General features: G+C 44.5%; 1 protein-coding gene across 1 annotated transcript in view; it reads right to left on the bottom strand.

The window, feature by feature from the left end:
• LOC137570721 (glutamyl-tRNA(Gln) amidotransferase subunit A, mitochondrial-like) overlaps positions 1 to 25,314 on the bottom strand; it is a 78,313-nt gene that overhangs the window by 4,113 nt on the left and 48,886 nt on the right. Inside the window, exons 7-9 of the mRNA XM_068279426.1 lie at positions 16,949 to 17,061; positions 10,846 to 11,038; positions 9,745 to 9,862 (exon numbers count right to left, since the gene is read on the bottom strand). Of these exons, the coding sequence (XP_068135527.1) occupies positions 9,745 to 9,862; positions 10,846 to 11,038; positions 16,949 to 17,061 (424 nt within the window). The remainder of the gene's footprint in view (positions 1 to 9,744; positions 9,863 to 10,845; positions 11,039 to 16,948; positions 17,062 to 25,314) is intronic.

Here is a 25,314-nt window from a genome sequence, read left to right as displayed (position 1 = left end):
TATGCATCCAAGCAATTTTTACCTCTCATTAATTCGCTAATAACTTTATCACTACTTATCACAATGAATTGATCTATATCTTGTTTTTTCTGCCACCAATTAGGCTTTCTTTGGGTGGTACATTTTGCTAAGAATTATTTTTTTCTCAATGCATTTTAAAGGGAATATTAAAGGGAAGGTCCAAGCAAAATAAAAAATGAGTTTCACTTACCTGGGGCTTCTACCAGCCCCATGCAGCCATCCTGTGCCCTCGTAGTCACTCACTGCTGCTCCAGTCCCCCGCTGGCAGCTTGCCGACCTCGGAGGTCGGCGGGCCGCATTGCGTACATTTTTACGCATTCCCGCTAGTGCAGGAACATTAACACATACATTTTTATGCATTACTGGTTCAATTCGTAAATTTTTACGCGTTGCAGCACTAATGCGTAAACATTTACGTGTTAATGTTCCTGCACTAGCGGGAATGCGTAAAAATGTACGCAATGCGGTCCGCCAACCTCCGAGGTCGGCAAGCTGCCAGTGGGCGACTGGAGCAGCAGTGAGTGACTACGAGGGCACAGGATGGCTGCATGGGGCTGGTAGAAGCCCCAGGTAAGTGAAACTCATTTTTTTTTATTTTGCTTGGACCTTCCCTTTAAGAAAAAAATTTAAGAAAATACATTATTTCTCAGTTTTCGGCAATTATAGCTTTAATACATGCTACCATAATTAAAACCTATGTATTTTATTTGCCCATTTGTCCCAGTTATTACACCATTTAAATTATGTCCCTATTACAATGTATGGCGCCAATATTTTATTTGGAAATAAAGGTGCATTTTTTCAGTTTTGCTTTCATCACTATTTACAAGCTTTTAATTTAAAAAATAATAGTAAGATACCCTATTTACATACATATTAAATAAATGTTTAGACCCTTAGGTAACTATTTATGTGTTTTTTTATTCTGTTTAATAAAAAATTGTTTGTAGATGTACTTTTACTATTTTGCCACAAGATGGCCCCATTCTATTTTTCTATCCTGCAAGCGTGCGAAGGAAGGACGTGAAACTTTTTTTTCTTAAGAAAGATTGTGGCTTCTCATGGAAGCAGTCAGTCTTTCTAATGGGGACTTAGATCAATGAATGGGAACTGAGTTCCCATTCATTGATCTCTGGGCTAACGGGTGGCGGCACAGGAGCACGCACGATCTGCCCGAGGGGGGGCGCACAGCAGCAGCCTTTTGGACATAGCAGCTATGTCCAAAAGGCTTAATTGGTTAAAGTAGCTAAAGCCAAAGCAAATTTAGGCGGTATAAAAAGGGAAATAAAAACAAGTGAGGCTGATGAAGGCCTATTATTATATTATTTGGCCTAATTATTATATATTAAAATCTATGAATGAGTTGTTCTGAACTCTGTTTGTACCTGAAGCAGAGAAAGCTTCTCAGAAAGTGTTTTTTTACTTGTTACACACACACATGTATCAACATTTGAATGTAAACAATGATACGGTTATCTCCAGTTGCGGATTTGAAGCTGAATAGATTTGTTTAACCATTTCAGTGATGTTCTGCTAAAAAAAATGTTCTGGGATAGTAGCTTTAAAGCTGTAAGGAATCTTTTAGAGCAAAGTAGAAATGCTGACTTTCAGACCACTTTAATTGGTGCTTGCATATCTCCTTACACTGAACGGATTCCACAATTATAATTACCAGGAATCAGATGGTGCTTTGCTTAAATCAGGTAGAAAATTTTACCCTTGTACCCTTTCTCCACATTAAGGTACAGAGAAGTGCAACGTGAACTTGGACACTTTTTTCAATCTAAAAGCTATGTAACTGTAAATACGTATGTAAAAGTGAGAGTTGCAAAACAGAAAAAAGTATAAAAACATAGGTTTGTATTTCAATATAAGCATTGTAACAGCCTCTTTCCACACTGCAAACTGCAGTGTGGTTACTTAGATTCAGTTGCCTAGAATCCTGTGCTACAACAGGCAAGATATTTTGTGCAAATGATAAGACAGAGGACTGACACTCTGTCATTAGAATTGTATATTAGGTTTACATCATGAGATGAAAACAAGCTGGCTAACTGCCAGCAACCAACTGCAGATCAGGGAATTCTCCAGCTTGTCATTATGACAAACATTTGGTGACTGCAATGGAAAGGGTTGTAAGGCTTGCAAGCACAACTCTTCTTGAGGCAAATACATGACCTGGTAACGGAACTTTTGGAGGCATGTACTAGTTCACAGTAATATAACACTGCATGCTGTCACGTAGGTGCACTGAACAGGTATGCAGTGACTGGTATCAATACAATGTGCAGCTGTCACACACACAGGTACCGTGAACAGGTATGCAGTGACTAATATTACAAAAGTGCAGCAGTCACACACACAGGTCCCGTGAACAGGTATGCAATGACTGGTATATATTATAACACTGCATGCGGCCACTTAGGTGCATTGAACAGGTATGCAGTGACTGGTATCAATACAATTTGCATCTGTCACACACACAGGTCCCGTGAACAGGTATGCAGTGACTGGTATATAATATAACACTGCGTGCTGTCATGCTGGTGCACTGAACAGGTATGCAGTGACTGGTATCAATACAATGTGCAGCTGTCACACACACACACAGGTACCGTGAACAGGTATGCAGTGACTGGTATATAATATAACACTGCGTGCTGTCACGCAGGTGCACTGGACAGGTATGCAGTGACTGGTATCAATGGAATGTGCAGCTGTCACACACACAGGTACCGCGAACAGGTATGCAGCAACTAGTATTAAAAATGTGCAGCTGTCAAACACACAGGTACCGTAAACAGGTATGCAGTGACTGGTATTACAAATGTGCAGCTGTCACACGTGCAGTGAAAAGGTAGGCACTGAAAGTGCTGGGCCTGGCAGTGGCACAGTAGGAATTAACAAGGGCCAGCTGTGACTGATTGACAGGGCTGTATATGCAAGTGTCAGTGGGCCACACACACAAAAAAAAACCAGATCACAAGAACAACATTAGCTCTCAAAAGAGTGGTTGTGGGGTGCTTTTTAGCAATAAGTATCAGCAAGGAGCAAGCTAACAAGCCTAGCAAGAGCCTAACTAAGCTTTCCCTATGTCTACAGCAGGTTCCTCTCCCTTCTCTAATTACTGCAGCCACACCGAGTGAGATGATAATGGCCGACACAGCTGCCCTATATAAGGGGGGGGGGGGGGGGCTCCAGGAGGGAGTGTAGCCTGATTTGCTGCCCTGTGTCTGCTGACTGTGATGTAGAGGGTCAATGTTGAGCCTAATAATGTAGTACAGGGGGAGGGTCGAACTCGCATATAGTTCATGGTTCACTGCGAACGCGAACCAGCGATGTTCGCGCGAACCGTTCGGGCCATCTCTAATCACAATTATTGCCAAATCCTTAGTCATCTGTTCATAGTTTCAATAGTGGTAACGCAGAGATCAAGTAGCAAGATGCAAGTACCGAGGTCTACTTAGCTTTAGAAAGAGCCTTATAGGTAAGGATAGACCTGCAGTGCACTATCAATTATAAAATAACAGCAAACTTACTGTTAACCAACACCATTGTGTCCAATGCTTGTTTAGACCTGAGCTCTCAGGTGATCACTCACCCTTTTTGATAGGAAAGGTGGGTAAAACAGCAGTATTAATGTCAGGATTCTGTTCCCATCAAAAATCTCACTCACAAAATGTAGATTAGTCTACATTAGCAAGTCTGTCATGATAGGTAATGCCATATGCTCCTAGACAGTCAGCTCCCACATGCATTCTCAATTCTCTATGAAAGATGTCAATATGTAAAGGTGTCCTCTCAGCTGCACCCCATTTACTTATACACCTGAGTGAAGGTGCTGCTCTGGTTTTTTTACATCCTTTAGGGGAAGCGTTAGGACTGTTGTCAGCTTGTTACTGTTGTCCGTGAAGCAATTTTTGGGGAATTTCTTGTTATTTGTGGTTCTAATTATAGTCACACTGGGGGAGAGTGAAATGCATTCATTTGAAAAGGGCACCTGGAAAAAGAGGCAAGATTTTTTCCAGCTATAAAAAAGGTGCTGGATATAGCCAAGATTTTTTTTCAGCACCCTGCTGGATATAGCCGAGATTTTTTTCACTGGACTGCATTGGATATAGCCGAGATAAGTGATATAGCTGAGAAAAGTGATTTCTATGACCTAACTTCTCTCTACTCTCACATAGAACCCTCCCCTGGTGGTGTCTAACCCTAAGACCCCTCCCCCCAGGTGGTGCCTAACCTCAAGACCCCCCTTCCCAGTGGTGCCTAACCCCAAGACCCCCCTTCCCAGTGGTGCCTAACCCCAAGACCCCACCCGATGCTGCCGAACCCTAAGACTCCCCTTGTAGTGTCTAACCCTAAGACCCTGCCTGGTGGTGCTTAACCCTAAGACCCCCTTGGTGGTGCTTCACCCTAAGACCCCCCTCCCCCTCGATGGTGCCTAAGCCTAAGACCACCTGGTGATGCCTAACCCTAAGACTAACCTTTGTGGTGCCTAACCTTAAGACCCCCATTGGTAGTGCCTAACCCTAAGACCCCCCCCCCCGGTGATGCCTAATCCTACATTCCCCCCCCCCCCCAGTAGTGCCTAAACTTAATTGCCCATGGTGGTGCCAAATCTTCACTGCATTTCATGTCAAACATATACAGTGGGTTGCAAAAGTATTCGCCCCCCCTTGAAGTTTTCCACATTTTGTCATATTACTGCCACAAACATGAATCAATTTTATTGGAATTCTACTTGAAAGACCAATACAAAGTGGTGTAAATGTGAGAAGTGGAACGAAAATCATACACGATTCCAAACATTTAAAAAACAACAACAAAAAAACAAGTGGTGTGTGTGTAATTATTCAGCCCCCTTTGGTCTGAGTGCAGTCAGTTGCCCATAGACATTGCCTGATGAGTGCTAATGACTAAATAAACCTGTGTGTAATCTAATGTCAGTACAAATACTGCTGCTCTGTGATAGCCTCAGAGGTTGTCTAAGAGAATATTGGGAGCAACAACACCATGAAGTCCAAAGAACACACCAGACAGGTCAGGGATAAAGTTATTGAGAAATTTAAAGTACGCTTAGGCTACAAAAAGATTTCCAAAGCCTTGAACATCCCACGGAGCACTGTTCAAGCGATCATTCATAAATAGAAGGAGTATGGCACAACTGTAAACCTACCAAAACAAGGCCGCCTACCTAAACTCACAGGCCGAACAACGAGAGCGTTGATCAGAAATGCAGTCAAGACCCATGGTGACTCTGGACAAGCTGCAGAGATCTGCAGCTCAGGTGGGGAAATCTGTCCATAGGACAACTATTAGTTTTGCACTGCACAAAGTTGGACTTTATGTAAGACTGGCAAGAAGAAAGACATTGTTAACAGAAAAGCATAAGTCGTCCCGTTTGCAGTTTGCTACAAGCCATGTGGGGGACACAGCAAACATGTGGAAGAAGGTGCTCTGGTCAGATAAGACCCAAATTGAACTTTTTGGCCAAAATGCAAAACGCTATGTGTGGCGGAAAACTAACACTGCACATCAATCAGAACACAGCATCATGCTCTGGGGGTGCTTCTCTTCAGCAGGGACAGGGAAGCTAGTCAGAGTTGATGGGAAGATGGATGGAGCCAAATACAGGGCAATCTTGGAAGAAAACCTCTTGGAGTCTGCAAAAGACTTGAGACTGGGGCGGAGGTTCACCTTCCAGTAGGACAACGACCCTAAACATAAAGCTAGGGCAACAATGGAATGGTTTAAAACAAAACATATCCATGTGTTAGAATGGCCCAGTCAAAGTCCAGATCTGAAAACTGCTGTTCACGAATGCTGTCCATCTAATCTGACTGAGCTGGAGCTGTTTTGCAAAGAAGAATGGGCAAGGATTTCTGTCTCTAGATGTGCAAAGCTGGTAGAGACATACCCTAAAAGACTGGCAGCTGTAATTGCAGCAAAAGGTGGTTCTACAAAGTATTGACTCAGGGGGCTGAATAATTACGCACACCCCACTTTGCAGTTTTTTGGTTTTTTTTAATGTTTGGAACCATGTATGATTTTCCTTCCACTTCTCACGTGTACACCACGTGTACACCACTTTGTATTGGTCTTTCATGCGGAATTCCAATAAAATTGATTCATGTTTGTGGCAGTAATATGACAAAACGTGGATAACTTCAAGGGGGCCAAATACTTTTGCAAACCACTGTATGCTTTTTTGAATTGATATGACCGAATTATCTAATATAACCCAATTTAGTCACTTGCTGATATAACTGATCTCTTATAGCCGCATTTATATGGATCATGTGCTCCTGTCCTATGACAGCCTGTATTTGTATTACTGGGCCTACCTAACCAGCCCATATCGCATGATCATGTATTTTGTACAATTTGCCTTGTATAACTTTGTTCTATGTTGTATAACCGTGTTATGTCTGTCATCCTTGCATCATTGTATATGTTTATTGTAATATGTTGGCACTTTATAAATACAATTAACAATAATAATAATAAAATAATAAATTATATTGCTGTAAAATAATCACTGCTATATCCCGTGCCCTTTTACAGCTGGAAAAAAACATCTAGGCTATTTCTGGCGCCCTTCTACAAGCAAAAACAAAAAAAAATATCAGCTATATCCAGCTCCTTTTTACAGCCGAAAAAAATCCGGTGCCCTTTTATAGCCAAAAGTAAAAAAAATGGGGCGCCCTTTTCACCACCTTATAACCAAGATCTGCAGCAAATAAGTCTATGAAGACGCCCTTTTTACACAGATGGCTCAGGCGCCCTTTTCAACTGATACCAGTGACATTCTCCCAGCACGGACACAGACAGCAATAAATAAAGCTGCCAATGGGGTAAAGATCTTTCCTGCCCTATTCAACTCAACAACCCTTTCCCAACAAAAGAAACCATGGCTGGGATAAGCCATGTAAACAATATATGTATGCATAGTGAATCATACAAGGAGAATAAGTATTATTTTATTACTTAAAAGACAACTGAGTAGTCTAAATGTTCGGTGACCTGATTTAAGGACATTTTTTATTATTATTATGTTCAAAGGCATTGCTCCTTCTGGACAATCAGATTTCAATTTAATGACATATTATGTAACAACAGTAACTTAATATGTTGGAGAGTTGTTTCGATTGTTGCCACAGGAACTGCATCTAGTGATTACCCTGTGCCCTCCCTTTTCTCAGAACTAACAACAATACACAGCAGGATCATTACAGAACAAACGTCTTTTATTTATTAACCACAGGCAAAGGAAGTACATGTATGATAAATTTCAGGGATTTTTTTCAGGTATTTGAATACGGTCTTACCTATAAAAGGATAAACTGACTGTAAGAGTTATTTCTTTTGAACATTTTTTATTTTATTTTTCAGTTTAATAAGCAGGCCAGCTGTAAGCCCGGGTTCACCCTACCAGATTTGTTCCTCAGTAAAGGTGAATAAGGAACTATGCCATTGCTCACACAAATTTCATTTTTGATGCAGCTGTTCCAGAGAAATGCCTGATAGAAAAGGCAGAATCAGAATCACTTTATTCGCCAAGTACGACAGTTGTCGTGCCTGGAATTGGTTGTGGTACACATGGCATAGGCATTCTTACATAACAGACAATAGAAGAACAGACAGGAATATACAACGAGACAGGTATAGCCGCATAGATTGTAGAAACTGGGGAACAGTTCATTTGAGAGCACTGGCAGCTAAAGTGAAGGGCAGTACTGCCCAGAGTGGTGAGAGTTCAGGGATCCGAGCATTGGCTAGGGGCTAGGTGCTGCGGACGGTGACGAAGGGAGGGTTGGAGTTCAGGTGGAGGACAGCTTGAGGGAAGAATGTGTTCCTGCGCCTGGTAGTTCTGGAATAGATGGTCCTGTAACGTTGGCCTGTTTGCATAAATTTGAAGTAGTGGTTCCCCGGGTGAGAGGGGTCCTGTGAAATCTTGGAAGCCCTCGACCCCAGTCTCGCTGTGTGGAGGAGGTCCAGTGGTGGCAGGGGCGAGCCTATGATCTTCTCCGCCGTGTTAATTACCCTTTGGAGTTTGTACTTGTCCTTGGTGGATGCCCCTGCATACCATACAATGACGGAGGAGCAGAGTATGGATTCCGTGGTAGCGGTGTAAAAGCTGGTCAGCAGTTCGCGTGGCATACCGAATCTCTTCAGTTGACGCAAGAAGAATAGCCTCTGCTGGGCCTTCTTCTGTATCCTGGAGGTGTTTTGCTCCCACTTAAGGTCCTTAGTTATGGTTGTACCGAGGAACCGTACGTCGGACTCCCTGGAGACTGTATCTCGATCAATGAGGACTGGGGAGAGTGTGGAGGTGTGCTTCCTGAAGTCTACAATGTGCTCAACAGTTTTTGTCGCATTGAGAACGAGCTTGTTTCCCTTGCACCAATTGCTGATCCTCTCAATCTCGCTTCGGTAAGTGTGCTCACCTCTGTTGTCAATGAGGCCGATGATAGTGGTGTCGTCTGCGAATTTGATGACTTTGACGGAGTCTGCAAAAGAGGTGTAATTGTTGGTGTACAGAGAAAAAAGTAGCGGGGACAGCACACATCCTTGCGGAGCCCCTACGTTGGTGGTTTTTTCGTGGGAGGAGCAGTTTCCGAGCTTAACCCGCTGCGTTCTGTTGGAAAGAAAGTCGTTGACCCACGCACACAGGGTGGGATTGACTCCAAGCTGCCTAAGGTTATCGAGCAGGATGACAGGGCAGATGGTGTTGAACGCAGAGCTAAAATCCAAGAACAGGATCCTAGCATAGGAATCTGGTTTGTCAAGGTGCTCAGTGATGTATGACAGGCTGATGTTTATGGCATCCTCCACGGACCTGTTGGCTCTGTATGCAAACTTGTGTGGGTCGAGGAGGGCGTCAGTGGAGCACTTCAGGAGGGCCAGAACAACACGTTCGAGGATCTTTGCGACGACAGGGGTAAGGGCTACAGGCCTGAAGTTATTAAGTTCTGTGTTCCCTGGCTTTTTGGGAACTGGGATAATCAGAGATCTTTTGAGGCAGGAGGGTACTTTGCCTTCCGCTAGGGACCTGTTGAAGATGGGGGTCAGGGCAGGAGAAAGTTGATCTGCACAGGTTCTCAGGCAGGTTGATGACACACCGTCTGGACCGGCGGCTTTCCTGGGGTTGATTCTGCGGAGGAGTCTCAGTACGTCCACTTCCTGGACCACAACTGGCACAGGGGGGTCGTGATCCGGCGGTGGGGATGGGAGGGGAGGAGCTCCCCTTGGCATGGGTGCAGGGACCACTAGCTGCACAGATTGGTGCTCAAATCTGCAGTAGAACTCGTTGAGCTCTGCAGCCAGTTCGGTGCTTGGGGTCGCAGATCTCATTTCTAGAGATCTCTCTAGAAAGCATGGATCTGACAGAAGAGTGGGTGTTCCCCAGCAAGTGAACTTCTCTGACTCTCCTCCAGCTACTCCCTATGCTACTGAGAAATGTATTTTTGTGGCTAGCACTGCAGGTTAGCAGATTCTTATTATGAGACTCTTCTAAGCTGCAATGCTGGCCACAATGAATCGCTCAGAGGGAGCATGTGGGTGTGGTCAGGTGGCCCGTGCACACAGGGAGAGAATGGCTACTGAGAATACCTCATGTATGAATGATAATGGGACCAAAGGCAGGTGTCTGTACAGCAGGCTTTTATCCAGTCAACATAACATGATGCTATACATTCTTTGTTATTATTTTTAACTTACTGTTTCAAAAGGAAGAAGTTTCCAGACAATATTCTGCCTCTTACAACATCATTAAACCCTTCACGTCTGGTGGCAGAATACAAAGCTTCTGTTGAATCTTCCACATCTGCACGGTGTCCTATCAAAAAGGCAAAAATAGTCAAAATACTGCAGGAAAACCTGTACATTCCCCAAAATGATACTGTGACAGATTGACAATGACATTTTCTCATGGGTCGCTAATACTGCTGCCTCCATACTCCGCTTAATACATAAATGAAAAGTGCTGAGCTGTTCAACAATGCCCCTGCCATCCTAGCCAAATCCTGCTATGTTCCCTTTTCCCTCAAACTCACCATTTTCTCATAAGCTCCCCCTCCTGGAGATAAAAACAAAAACTGAACCCAAGGAGCTAAAACTAATTTTTCAGGAAGACTTCTCTGTGGGCCTTCTGCTGCTGAGGCCTGAATACCTTTTGGGTAACCATTCAAGTTTCTTTTTGCCACCATCTCATATCAGTGGTTGAATAAACATGGCCAGATGCATGTCTCCCCACCAACTGTATAATGAAACAGACAATATTTATGTAGTTTTTGGGAATACCTGTCTAAGTGTCTGCTGTCTTGTATCCAAAAAAAACCCAAAAAAAATTGCCAGCTGCATGTATCTTCAAATTTGATGAACTTTGAATATGCTTGCTAAATTGGGAATCCATCAGAGTGTCATCTGTCTCTATTCTGAGGCCTGTCTGATTTCATAGGAACACCCCCAAAGTGCCTTCTGTACCTACTCTGAGGCTTACCTAATTTTTTTTAAGTAGATCACTTCAAGAACCTTCTGCCCGGGCTATGAGGCTTCGCCATTTTAATAATTCTATGAAAATATTTGTGGTCTTTCAAAATAATGAAAAAAAACAAATAATGTATGTACAACTTTATCCCTACACAAGCTTTTCTAAAACTGGAGCCTAGAGTTCTACTTTGATGAAAACTGAAAATAAACTGTTTGTCAAATGATGATTCACAGGAAGGGGAAGTAAGACAGTAACAATTCAATGGCAAGCAGATAACCTAATTAAAGCCATGGCGAGTGCAATCATCTACTTTACAAATAACGTTTTACCATATTCTAGTCCATCAAATCGAGCCATGTTGGATGCTACTTCAGCTGTGCACAGAACATGATAGCAGACAATCGAGTAGCAAGTGTGAGGCAGGGAAACCTCCACCACCCTGGCTCCAGCGTTCTCTAGCAAATCAGCAGTCTTTGTCCAAATGGAAAGTGTCTCTGCAGATAATCCCGGGGCATGATATTCCTATAAAAGCCAATCAGAAAAAGAGCCACATGAGTCATGAATACAGGACTATGCATTATGCACACAGTTTTCAGATTTGATGCAGTTTTTCCAGATAAATTCTGTTGGGGAAAGTCAGCGAAATAACCACAGATCTGTGAACAAAGTAGAGGGCTGTCAGAGAGTGTGAGTTCACACCTCTGACCAGGCCCACCCCTTTCCCATGAGGCACACGGTAAGGTGAGAACAGTCAGCTCTGTGCTTGGGGGAAAAGAATTGCTGGTAAATTTTCTTTGGGTATTGCTTGAGGGAAATCAATCCATTGGCCTGTATGCTATTCTCTTTTTCACCCAAGAGATAATTTTTCATCTTTAATTTAAATAACCGTTTTAGCACTTTGCAATGGAAACTACCAAAAAGTAGGTGAAAAAGTATTGTCAAAATTATTTTGAGTATTTGTTTGCTTGTTGGTGCTGTAAAAGGCATTTTATTTACTAGTTGGGAAAATATCACCTTGGAGAAAAAAAGTGAATTGCATATGGGCTCTAGCGAGAGGCGTTTTGGAGAAATCGCAGGCTGCAGTCTAAAGGTCCGTACCCACTATGCGATTTCTACGATGATTTTTCCAATTACATTCAATTTTTCCAACGACCAGAACCATGGTCCTGACATCACACTGTGGAAGGGGTTTCACCACAATATCATCTATACAGAGCCCCCTGATGATCCGTTTGTAAAAAGGAAAATATTTCTCATGGGAAAGGGCAGGGGTCGAGTGGGGCGTGGACGCAGGGGGACGGCGTCCACTAACTATTTCCCGAGGGTGGACGCCGTCCCCCCTGGCATTTGTGGAGGGGAGCAGCGGAGTGGAAGGAGAGCTGTGAGCAGCGGTGGGGGAGGGCGGACATCTCCCCCCCCCTCCTCACCTTTGGGGCTCTCCTTCCCTCGCTCTCCTCTCCAGAAGTAATGTGCGGGTAGCCGGCAGCGGGCGGGACTTACCTCTCCTCGTTCCGGCGCCGGATCTGCGTGCCGCTGCTCTGGTCTGGTCCAGACCAGACTTGCTGCACACAGATCCGGTGTTCCGACGACGAGGAGAGGTAAGTCCCGCCCGCTGCCCGCACATTACTTCTGGAGGGGAGAGCGAGGGAAGGAGAGCCCCAAGGTGAGGGAGGGGAGATGTCCGCCCTCCCCCACTGCTGCTCACAGCTCTCCTTCCACTCCGCTGCTCCCCTCATGCTGGGGGGGGACATGATTACATATTCTGGGGACATACCCCCTGACTACATATACTGGGCACATATACCCCCTGGCTACATATACTGGGGACATATACCCCTGGCCACATATACTGGGGACATATACCCCCGGCTACATATACTGGGGCACATATACCCCTGGCTACATATACTGGGGACACATACATCCCTGGCTACATATACTGGGGCACATATACCCCTGGCTACATATACTGGGGCACATATACCCCTGGCTACATATACTGGGGACACATACATCCCTGGCTACATATACTGGGGCACATATACCCCTGGCTACATATACTGGGGCACATATACCCCTGGCTACATATACTGGGGACACATATACCCCTGGCTACATATACTGGGGACACATACATCCCTGGCTACATATACTGGGGCACATATACCCCTACCTACATATACTGGGCACATATACACCTGCCCTGCCTACATATACTGGGCACATATACCCCCTGACTACATATACTGGGCACATATACCCCTGGCTATATATACTGGGACATATACCCCTGACTACATATACTGGGGACACATACCCCTGGCTACATATACTGGGCACATATACCCCTGGCTACATATACTGGGACATATACCCCTGACTACATATACTGGCACGTATACCCCTGGCTACATATACTAGGCACGTATACCCCTGGCTACATATACTGGGGACATATACCTCTGGCTACATATACTAGGCACATATACCTCTGGCTACATACAGTGGAGGAAATAATTATTTGACCCCTCACTAATTTTGTAAGTTTGTCCAATGACAAAGAAATGAAAAGTCTCAGAACAGTATCATTTCAATGGTAGGTTTATTTTAACAGTGGCAGATAGCACATCAAAAGGAAAATCGAAAAAATAACCTTAAATAAAAGATAGCAACTGATTTGTATTTCATTGAGTGAAATAAGTTTTTGAACCCTCTAACAATAAAAGACTTAATACTTAGTGGAAAAACCCTTGTTTGCAAGCACAGAGGTCAAACGTTTCTTGTAATTGATGACCAAGTTTGCACACATTTTAGGAGGAATGTTGGTCCACTCCTCTTTGCAGATCATCTCTAAATCCCTAAGGTTTCGAGGCTGTCTCTGTGCAACTCTGAGCTTGAGCTCCCTCCATAGGTTTTCTATTGGATTAACCACCCTGGCGTTCTGATTAAATCGCCAGGGTGGCTGCGGGAGGGTTTTTTTTAAATAAAAAAAAAACTATTTCATGCAGCCAACTGAAAGTTGGCTGCATGAAAGCCCACTAGAGGGCGCTCCGGAGGCGTTCTTCCGATCGCCTCCGGTGCCCAGAATAAACAAGGAAGGCCGCAATGAGCGGCCTTCCTTGTTTTGCTTACATCGTCGCCATAGCGACGAGTGGAGTGACGTCATCGACGTCAGCCGACGTCCTGACGTCAGCCGCCTCCGATCCAGCCCTTAGCGCTGGCCGGAACTTTTTGTTCCGGCTACGCTGGGCTCAGGCGGCTGGGGGGACCCTCTTTCGCCGCTGCTCGCGGCGAATCGCCGCAGAGCGGCGGTGATCAGGCAGCACACGCGGCTGGCAAAGTGCCGGCTGCGTGTGCTGCTTTTTATTTCACGAAAATCGGCCCAGCAGGGCCTGAGCGGCAGCCTCTGGCGGTGTTGGACGAGCTGAGCTCGTCCAGACCGCTCAGCAGGTTAAGGTCCGGAGACTGACTAGGCCACTCCATGACCTTAATGTGCTTCTTCTTGAGCCACTCCTTTGTTGCCTTTGCTGTATGTTTTGGGTCATTGTCGTGCTGGAACACCCATCCACGACCCATTTTCAGTTTCCTGGCAGAGGGAAGGAGGTTGTCGTTCAGGATTTCATGATACATGGCTCCGTCCATTTTCCCGTTAATGCGATTAAGATGTCCTGTGCCCTTAGCAGAAAAACACCCCCAAAGTAAAATGTTTCCACCCCCATGCTTGACGGTGGGGATGGTGTTTTGGGGGTCATAGGCAGCATTTTTCTTCCTCCAAACACAGCGAGTTGAGTTAATGCCAAAGAGCTCTATTTTGCACCTTCTCCCAGTCACTCACAGAATCATTCAGGTGTTCATTGGCAAACTTCAGACGGGCCTGCACATGTGCCTTCTTGAGCAGGGGGACCTTGCGAGCCTTGCAGGATTTTAATCCATTGCGGTGTAATGTGTTTCCAATGGTTTTCTTGGTGACTGTGGTCCCTGCTAATTTGAGGTCATTCACTAACTCCTCCCGTGTAGTTCTAGGATGCTTTTTCACCTTTCTCAGAACCATTGACGCCCCACGAGGTGAGATCTTGCGTGGAGCCCCAGAGCGAGGTCGATTGATGGTCATTTTGTGCTCCTTCCATTTTTGAACAATCGCACCAACAGTTGTCACCTTCTCTCCCAGCTTCTTGCTAATGGTTTTGTAGCCCATTCCAGCCTTGTGCAGGTCTACAATTTTGTCTCTGACATCCTTGGACAGCTCTTTGGTCTTTCCCATGTTGGAGAGTTTGGAGTCTGCTTGATTGATTGATTCTGTGGACAGGTGTCTTTTATACAGGTGACTAGTTAAGACAGGTGTCCTTAATGAGGGTGACTAATTGAGTAGAAGTGTCTAACCACTCTGTGGGAGCCAGAACTCTTAATGGTTGGTAGGGGTTCAAAAACTTATTTCACTCAATTAAAAGCAAATCAGTTGCTATCTTTTATTTAAGGTTATTTTTTCGATTTTCCTTTTGATGTGCTATCTGCCACTGTTAAAATAAACCTACCATTGAAATGATACTGTTCTGAGACTTTTCATTTCTTTGTCATTGGACAAACCTTTAAATCAGTGAGAGGTCAAATAATTATTTCCTCCACTGTATACCGGGACTACTATACTAATGGCTACTTATACTGGGGACACCTATAGACCTGGCTACCTATGCTGGGGGTACCTATTTTAGGGGAACTGCTGTCAGATTATCTGCATTTTTGTGGAACCGCTGTTATGTATTTTGGGGAACAGCTGCCAGATTATGTATGTTTGGGGGACCACTGCTGCCAGATTATATGTATGTTGGGTGTTACGTGTATTTTGGGTGATCCGCTGCCAGGTTTCGCGTATTTGGGGGAACTGCTTCCAAATTATGTGTATGTTGGGGGAACTGCTGCTGCCACATTATCTATTTTGGGGGAACCGCTGCCATATTATCTGTATTTTGGAGGAACTTCTACCAGATTATGTGTCTTTTTGGTGAAATGCTGTCAGATTGCATCTATTTTAGGGGGATACACTACGGCAGAGCTCAAACTTCCCCGGCAGACCTTTTACATCACTGCTAAAGTCATGTATATTTGGCCCCACCCGTGACCACGCCCACATTATGCTTGACCACGCCCATTTTTTGGTTTTTCGAGGTGAATCCACTCACTTCTTTTCCCAGGACTAGACCCCTGGGAAAGGGGGTATCAGCTACTGATTGGGATGAAGATCAATTCTTGATACAATTTCTCTTAAAGTCCAGGATGAAATTTAAAGGAATTGTCAGGCAAAAAAAAAAAAAAAAAAAAAAAAAAGGGTTTCACTTACCCGGGGCTTCTACCAGCCCCATGCAGCCATCCTGTGCCCTCGTAGTCACTCACTGCTGCTCCAGTCCCCCGCCGCCAGCTAGTTTCGTTTTTGCGGAGGTGCAGGTGCAACGCTAAAATTTTTTCGCATTGCACCGCTAACAAAATGTATGCGTTAATGTTCCTGCACCAGCGGGCCTGCGTAAAAATGGATGCAAAGCGTCCCGCCGACCCCCGAGATCGGCAAAAACGACACTAGCTGGCGGCGGGGGACTGGAGCAGCAGTGAGTGACTAAGAGGGCACAGGATGGCTGCATGGGGCTGGTAGAAGCCCCAGGTAAGTGAAACCCTTTTTTTTTTTTTTTGCCTGACAATTCCTTTAAGATGGCTGCCATATCACACTGCTGCCAACAAAGTTCAGTAATTTATATTTGATTCTATCTGAAGTTATTTAGTGGAATGTTAGGCTCCCTTTAATTGAGTCTATTTAGAAGGTATAATTTTTGTCCAATTAAAGACCCGGGAAAGGTGCACTGATAATTGTCTACTAGAGAAGAAAAATAAATAAAGTTATTTTGAAATTGTATTATTTTGCTTTGTATGTGCTTGCATTTGCCTGTTCCCATTTTCCATTCACCAGTGCTAGCAAGCACCACCTTATGTTAGTCTATGGGGATCTGGGAGAGTAGGAAATAGAAAACTCAGCTAGGAGTGGGTAGAGGTGGTAAGAGTTGCAGGGCAATGCTCAACTGGAAAGACACTACATTGCTGGTTTGGTTGAAAAAAAAGACACAAGTCCATCAATACAACAGAAAAAAAAACCATTTAGCAACCCCCAGAGGAAGGCAGAAACCCCCCTGAAAAGTGTGGGAGAATTAACTTTAAAAATTGAAAATATTCCTTCTGACTGTACAGAGCAGCCAAATAAAATCCCTGGATAAACATTTCACCATTATTAGAAGTGTAGGTGCTCTCTATACTTGCCCCCAAGACTTTAGCGGTGAGTGTAAAGTGAACAAAATTTCAGATCATTTTCTGCATAGCCTATTTATATATTTACGGAAGATGGTCTTATGCCTTTTCTTTTGATAGCTTGAGTGGTTATATCTGTGTTATTACCTTTGGAATTCCAACACAAAGATCTTTTACATAGACTTCATCTGGAAGTGTGAATGGCTGAAAGGAATCCTGGATTGTTGTAGAATCTAATGGATCATGTCCAGCAAGCACACCTGGAATACAAAGTGATCACCATTCCTCAAGGTAAGTTAGTTTAAATACAGTTCCATCATTAGATTTCCATTATTAAGATATTAACGGTTCCGAGGATGTGGTCCATCAGCAGATGAAACATGAGTACAGTTGATACTATGGGGTGTTTTCATTAAACTGCAGTAATCAGAATAATGTGCGCTATGCATATGACCCTGTTGGCACACTCTGCCACAAGGTAATGTGAAAGGGGATGTGGTGCATTGCGATCATCCTGCTCCAGGCTTTCCTGCTTTAAAGTAGCCTAAAAGGATCTATGATATTCAGATTGTGCTTTGAAAACTGATAACCACTGAATATACAGTGGGATGCGGAAGTTTGGGCAACCTTGTTAATCGACATGATTTTCCTGTATAAATCATTGGTTGTTATCAGCGGCGGCGCTAGGGCCTTTGATCCGGGGCACCACCCACGAACCTGTTGCCATGGTGCCCCGGATCACACTGAGCGGCAGGAGGGGGCACTGGGCAGAGCGGAGGGGGAGCAGGCATAGCATAGTTAAAAACTCACTTTCCAATTTCCGCAGGAAGCCTCCATCTCCTTCCGATGTCCTCCCCTGGCGTCTGTCGCCATGGTTACAGCGCCCCCTGTGAAATTACAGACTCTATGAACGCTTACTGTAGGTTCCAATGCGAGTCTGTATTCTCATTGAAGGTATTTTGGACCATTCCTCTTTACAAAACATCTCTAGTTTGTTTAGGTTTGATGGCTTCCGAGCATGGATAGCTCTCTTTAACTCACACCACAGATTTTCAATTATATTTAGGTCTGGGGACTGAGATGGCCATTTCAGAATGTTGTACTTGTTCCTCTGCATGAATTCCTTAGTGGATTTTGAGCAGTGTTTAAGGTTATTGTCTTATTGAAAGATCCAGCTCCGTGGCAGCTTCAGCTTTGTCACAGATTCCTGGACATTGGTCTCCAGAATCTGCTGATACTGAGTGGAATCTATGCATCCCTCAATTTTGGCAAGATTCCCAGTCCCTGCACTGGCCACACAGGCCCACAGCACGATGGAACCACCACCATATTTTACTGTAGGTAGCAGGTGTATTTCTTGGAATGCAGGTGACTGGATAGTGTAACAGGTGACTGGATAGTGTAATGGTTAAGGGCTCAGCCTCTGACACAGGAGACCTGGGTTCAATCCTCGGCTCTGCCTGTTCAGTAAGCCTGCACCTATTCAGTAGGAGACCTTTGGCAAGTCTCCCTAACACTGCTACTGCCTATAGAGCGCGTCCTAGTGGCTGCAGCTCTGGCGCTTTGAGTCCGCCAGGAGAAAAGCGCGATAGCACCAGTTAGTCTTACCGGTAACAGTGTTTCTGTTCAGCAGCTGGGACACCCTCTGGAGGATTGGTCCCCGCCCAATCCTGGGGAAACACAAGAACAAGCATAAAAAGCTCCCGCTCTCCCTTCATCCCCAGTGTATATAAAGTAAAAAGCCCGAACACTAAGGAGAAAAAAGGAAGAGCGAAGCACCTCCAAGTGACCCACTATATAAATATAAAAAGAGATAGGTACAAGGAAATGCGACAGAATAGGGTAGGGTAATAGACGGTGTCCCAGCTGCTGAACAGAAACACCGTTACCGGTAAGACTAACTGGTGCTTTCTCCCATTCATCAGCTGGGACACCCTCTGGAGGGATACACAAGTAAATACCCACCTAGGGAGGGACTACAGCCTGAAGCACTTTCCTGCCAAACGACAAATCCTGCTGCGAAAGAACGTCCACCCTGTAATGTTTGACGAAAGTGGAAGAACTCGCCCAAGTTGCCGCCTGACATATCTGCTGGACTGTAGCACCCGCTCTCTCCGCCCATGACGTTGCCATTGATCGAGTGGAATGTGCCTTTATGTTGGTTGGTGGAGTGGAGTCTGAAGTCTTATAAGCTAGAGAAATAGCCTCACATATCCACCTAGCAATAGTTTGTTTTGAAGCTTGTTGTCCCCTATTCTTCCCCATAAATAAAACAAATAAATGAGAAGATTTTCTAAACTCTCTAGTTCTAGCTAGATAGGATGGAAGGGCTCTCCTGACGTCCAGACAATGAAACTTGTTCCTTAGCACAGGAAGGATTGTCACAAAACGAGGGAAGAACGATGTTCTGGGATCTATGAAAATCAGTAGATACCTTTGGTAGGTAATTAGGGTCAAGACGTAAAATGATTTTGTCTGGGAAAATAGTCAAAAACGGGTCTTTAATTGACAAAGCCTGTAGATCGCCCAACCTATTGGCTGAAGTAAGGCGAATAAAAAGGCAGCTTTAAGAGTCAAAAATGTTAGGTCAATTTCTTCAATAGGTTCAAAGGGGGGACCAGAGAGAACATTGAGAACTAGAGACAAATCCCACTGAGGGACCACTTTTTGTTTCAAAGGAGTTGATTTCTGAACTGCCCGAAAAAAATCCTTGAACAATTTTTCCTGTGCCAAGGGTCTGTCTAAGAGAACTGACAGAGCTGAGCACTGCACCTTTAATGTACTTAAAGCCAAATTCATTTCAAGGCCCTCCTGTAAGAAATCGAGAACAGCCCCGATCTCAGTCTGAATCCGATTATGTCTAGAACACCAAGATGTATATACCTTCCAAACCTTTCTATAGCTCTTGTGAGTAATCGGTTTCCTGCACTTTAATAAGGTGTCAATGGTTTTGTCTGAAATTCCTTTACTCCTTAAAATCATCCTTTCAGGATCCAGGCCGCCAGATTGAAAAGCTCCGGCTTGGGATGAAAAAGCGGCCCCTGACGTAGAAGGTCTGGCCTGATTGGAAGATTCAGAGGAGTTTGAACTGACAAACGTAGTAGAGTGGAGAACCAGATTCTTTTGGGCCACACAGGAGCTATGAGTATGAGACTTACTTTCTCCCTTTGAAGTTTGTCTAAGACATGAGGAATTAATTTGAGGGGTGGATATGCGTATCCCAGATTGAACGTCCATGGGACAGACAGTGCGCATCCAACCCCAGAAAACTCGCATTTCTGTGAAGAGAAAAAAATTGAGGAATCTTGGCATTGACTGGTGAAGCAAAAAGATCGATGTCTGGGACTCCCAATCTTTCTGTGACCCAGAGAAAAACCTCCTGGTTCAATTCCCACTCGGCATGGTTGATTTCGTGGCGGCTCAAAAAGTCCGCCTCGAGATTGAGAGATCCTTTTACATGAACGGCCTTGATTGTCAAAAGATTGGCTTCTGCCCACACAAAAATTTCCGTCGCCAGAAGAGAAAGACTCAGAGATCTGGTACCCCCGTCTGTTGAGATATGCTACCATCGAAACATTGTCTGAAAAGATCAGGATATGATTGAGTCGGATAAAGTCCTGAAAGGCTAGAAGCGCCTCTTTCACTGCTGAGAGTTCTCTGAAGTTGGAAGATCTTTTGGCCGTCAACCTGGACCACCTCCCCTGGGAATGTTGGCCCATTGTTGTCGCCCCCCAACCCCAGGCGCTGGCGTCCGTGTAAATTCTTATAGGGGATTCCTGTCTCCATACCCTGCCCTGTGTTAAATTCTGTGGTTGAAGCCACCAGTGAAAACTTCCTTTCACTTGCGCTGGAACATGAACCTGCAAGTCCAAAGACTCTTGTCCCACACCTCCAATAACCAGTTTTGGAGAACTCGAGAGTGAAAATGTGCCCAAGTTACTGCCGGAATGGATGCTGTCATAAGACCTAAAATCCTCATAACTTCTCTTATTGACACTTCTTGGAGTAAGAGTAACTCTCTGACTTCCCTTTGTAATTTTTCTACTTTCCCTGGAGTCAGAAAAATCCTCTCCTGCATGGAATCGATCACATACCCCAGAAACACAATCGACTGAGAGGGTTCCAGACTCGATTTGGGGTAGTTTATGATCCATCCCATCCGAGAGAGAACCCGTATGACCACATCCCGTTGGGCTCTGAGGTCCGTCTCTGTCTTGGAAAAAATAAGCAGATCGTCCAGGTAGGAATAATGCTTACCCCCTGATTCCTTAACACCTTCATTATCTCTGCCAGCACCTTTGTAAAGATGCGGGGGGCTGACGCTATTCCAAATGGCAGAGCCCGAAATTGGTAAGGACACGTCCGATCCCCCATTCGAATTGCAAACCTGAGAAATTTGGGTGAGATTTTGCAATCGGAATGTGGAGGTAAGCGTCCTGTAAATCTATTGGCGCAAAATATTCTCCCCCCCGAAGAACTGCCCTCACCGAAAAAATGTTCTCCATCCTGAATTTTCTGTAAACTAAAAAGGTGGTTTAGAGACTTCAAATTTAGAATGAATCTGAATTCCCCGTTGGTTTTGGTCACTAAAAAAATATGGGAGTAATAACCCTGAAACTCCTGAGACTGTGGTACTGGAATGATCACTTCTTTTGCAATCAATCTTTGTATTTCTGTAAGAAGGCCCTGAGCCTTGCTCTGGTCCCTTGGAAATCTGTTTACAAACACTCTGGGGGGAGGAGGAACAACAAATTGCGGACGATACCTGTCCTTTATAATCTTTAAAATAAATGAATCGGGATTGACTTTTGACAAAAAATAAAGAAGTCTCCCCCCCCGCTGGGCTGGTTGTTTGACCTGATTCTGTGAAGGCTTTTTGAACAACCCTGGTTTATTAGCTTTAAATGATTTGCGTTTGTTAGGAAATTGTTTCCCCTTCTCTGCAGACCTAGAGAGTACATTATCTAATTATTTTCCAAATAATAAATTACCCTCAAAGGGAACTGCACATAATCTGTTTTTAGAAGTCAAATCTCCATCCCAGGTCTTGAGCCAGAGAGCGCTTCGCGCAGAATTAACTAGAGCAGTGGTACATGCAGAAATGCGCACAAGCTCCACCGCCGCATCCGCTAAAAAGGCTACCGACTTCAAGACCACCGGAAGAGACTTAACATACATATTAAGATCAGAACCTGTTTTCACATGAGAAATTAAATTGTCCATCCAAACCCGTAAATTACGGGAAATGCAGGTGGCAGCTACTCCTGGTATAAACGCAAAAGAAGCGGATTCCCAGGCTTTCTTTAATAGAAGATCTATTTTCTTGTCCATTGCATCTTTCAATACTCCCGCGTCCTCAAAAGAGAGGTCCGCGTTCTTAGAATATTTGGATAAGGCCGCATCTAACTTTGGACATTTAGTAAATTCATCAATGTCAGAAGAAGAAAAAGGAAATTTCCTTTTAGCAGATTTGGGAATGAATAATTTACGCTCTGGCTCCTGCCGGTGTTACTTTATAATGTCTTTAAGAGATTGATGGAAAGGAAACACTCTACTCGATTGTTGGGCCAAACCCGAATAAACTTGGTCCTGAGCTGAAAGTTCTTTCCGGACCTCAGGAATTTGTTCCGTGGAATAAACTGCTTTTAGCAATTCATTTGTCTCTTCTATACTAAAAAGGAATCTAGCTGCCTTTTTTAAATCGCTATCGGACTCCTCAGAAGGAGCATTCTCCCCTTCTTCCATGTCCGAGACATCCTCTCTACCCTCCAAATCCTCCTCCTCCTCCCCTTCCTCCCCCAAGAAATCCACATTTAATGCACCCTGGGGTAACTGACCCTGCGGGACAGAGATAGGGACAGAAGGATTAACAGGAGGATCAACTGGTGCTGAAGAGGGACCTGAAGAGGGACCTGAAGAGGGACCTGGTACAGGACAGTCAGAAAAAAAAGAGATTCTTTAAATTTTCCAAGAGTCTCATCCATATCTTTTTTAACAGACTGCATTATATTTTTAAAAATGGAGGAGGATTCTGCAGAAATAACCGCATCTATACATGACTGACAAAGTGCCTTAGAGTAGCTAGAAGAAAGCTTAGCTAAACACTGACAGCATTTCTTTGATCTGGATCTACTACTAGAGGAAGAAGACCCAGACTCCACTCTAGCCTGTATAAACAAGGGAAGAGAGAAAAAAAAACACATACAACCCAGTTAAAAACTCATACACAATAAATCAACTGGGAGCATAAAAGGGAGACTACTCTCCCACTCACCACACCATCCGATTGCTGCTTAGAAGCAGATGCTGCAGCATTTGAGGAGGCAGTGGGAACAGAAGTGCCTTGACCTGTTGCTGCTGGAGCAGTAACAGCGGTGGCGGCGGCAGCATTCCGATTCTGTCCCTCCATGTTGCCGCCGCCCGCACGCCCAAATAGGCGCTTAAATGAGGAACTGCGCCTTCCGGTCCGCCTCCTCTGACGTCACCGGAAGTGACCTAAGCGCGCCAACCAATAAGTTCAAGGAAGTGGTTCGCGCAGGAGGAAGGCGGAAGCTGAACAGCTCATTCCACCCGTGGGCGTTCAGCAGTGATGGCGGCAGCCAGCGTTACCAGGGACCCGGTGCTCTCTCTTACGGATTCCTCCTCCGAGACCTTACCCCGCAACCACCAGGTACTGACGCCGGACTAAACACTCACCCTCTGATGAGGAAAAAAATAAAAATGGGAGCTGCATGTCCGTGTGTTCCCGGACGAAAACACAAAACTGGGGATGAAGGGAGGGTGGGAGCTTTTTATGCTTGTTCTTGTGTTTCCCCAGGATTGGGCGGGGACCAATCCTCCAGAGGGTGTCCCAGCTGATGAATGGGAGAAATAAATGTTCTGTGTCTGTTGTTTGTCGTTTTTCCTCAATGCATAACGCCCCTTGTTATGCCCAAATAACTCAATTTTAGTTTAATCAGTCAACAGCACCTTATTCCAAAATGTGCTTTAGCATACCTCAAGCGGCTCGGTTTGTGCTGTGGGCAGAGAAAAGGCTTCCTCTGCATCACTCTCGCATGCAGTATCTCCTTCTGTAAAGTGCGTTGAATGGTTGAATGATGCACAGTGACTCCATCTGCAGCAAGATGATGTTGTAGGTCTTTGGTGCTGGTCCGTGGGTTGACTGACTGTTGTCACCATTTGTCGCTTCTGTTTATCCAAGATTTTTCTTGGTCTGCCACTTCGAGCCTTAACTTGAACTGAGCCTGTGGTCTTCCATTTCCTCAATATGTTCCTAACTGTGGAATCCGACAGCTGAAATCTCTGAGACAGCTTTCTATATCCTTCCCCTAAACCATGATGGTGAACAATTTTTGTCTTCAGGTAATTTGAGAGTTGTTTTGAGACCCCCATGTTGCTAGTCTTCAGAGAAAATGAAAAGAGGAGGGAAACTTACAATTGACCCCCTTAAATACTCTTTCTCATAATTGGATTCACCTGTTTATGTAGTTCAGGGGATCACTGAGCTTGCCAAGCCAATTTGAGTTCCAATAATTTGTTCTTAAGGTTTTGGAATCAATAAAATGACAACAGTGCCCAAATTTATGCACCTGCCTAGTTTTATTTAAACAATTATTGCGCGCATTTCACTTCTCAAATATCACTGTGTGTGTCTCCTATATGATATATTTAACTGACATTTTTTATCGTAACAAATAACGATTTATACAGGAAAATCAAGACGATTAACAATGTTGCCCAAACTTTCGCATCCCACTGCATGTAGTGCACTATTTCTGCTCAGCTGCTACTTTACTATTTTGCCCTAACTCTGCATGCAAGGTCATTCTATGATATTTTCTATTGTGCAAAAGTCTTCATTAGGCTGTCAAAATAAATGCAACCAACAGCAAGGGGTTAAACATTTTTTTATAACAGCCAAAAGACTGTATCTCCGCAGATGTGGGAAACAGAAAATTACAGTTCAATGTAAAGCATAGTAGCGCCAGCAAACTGCTGTACAAGCCACAGTTTTGGATATCAAAGCACATATATTCTGGAGCCATGAAGTGCACATGCTCACATGCACTTTGTGGCTTGAGAATTATACGAGCCCAGGCGCCCCTATGAATACCATTCTGAATGTCTACCACCAACCAGAAGGGGGACTCTGTCCCATACACAGTCACTCAGATATTTGCAAGGACCTGCGGTGCTGTATATCCAATGTCAGGAACTGAGACCGCACTTTAGCCACTTCCAATGCACTTCAGTGCAACCAGGAGTGTTTCCTGTATTCCACTGGCTTCAGTGAAAAGCAGGAAGCACTCCCAGATGTGATGAAGTCCACCGGAAGTGGCTACAGTGCGGTCTCGGTGCTGGAGTGAACAGAGCATTTGGGGGGGAACAGTAGGTAAAAATTATTTTATTATATAACAGACCATTGCACACCCCCCATTTACACCCCTGATGACAGCAGGATACCGAAACCGGTCAGGCTAAGAGTGGGCATTGTGTTTTATTACCACTGTATC

This window comes from Hyperolius riggenbachi, chromosome 4 (genome assembly GCF_040937935.1).
Source record: "Hyperolius riggenbachi isolate aHypRig1 chromosome 4, aHypRig1.pri, whole genome shotgun sequence".
Classification (NCBI taxonomy): domain Eukaryota; kingdom Metazoa; phylum Chordata; class Amphibia; order Anura; family Hyperoliidae; genus Hyperolius; species Hyperolius riggenbachi.
The sequence above is the reverse complement of the archived record's forward strand: the minus strand, read 5'-3'. Positions and strand labels throughout refer to the sequence as shown.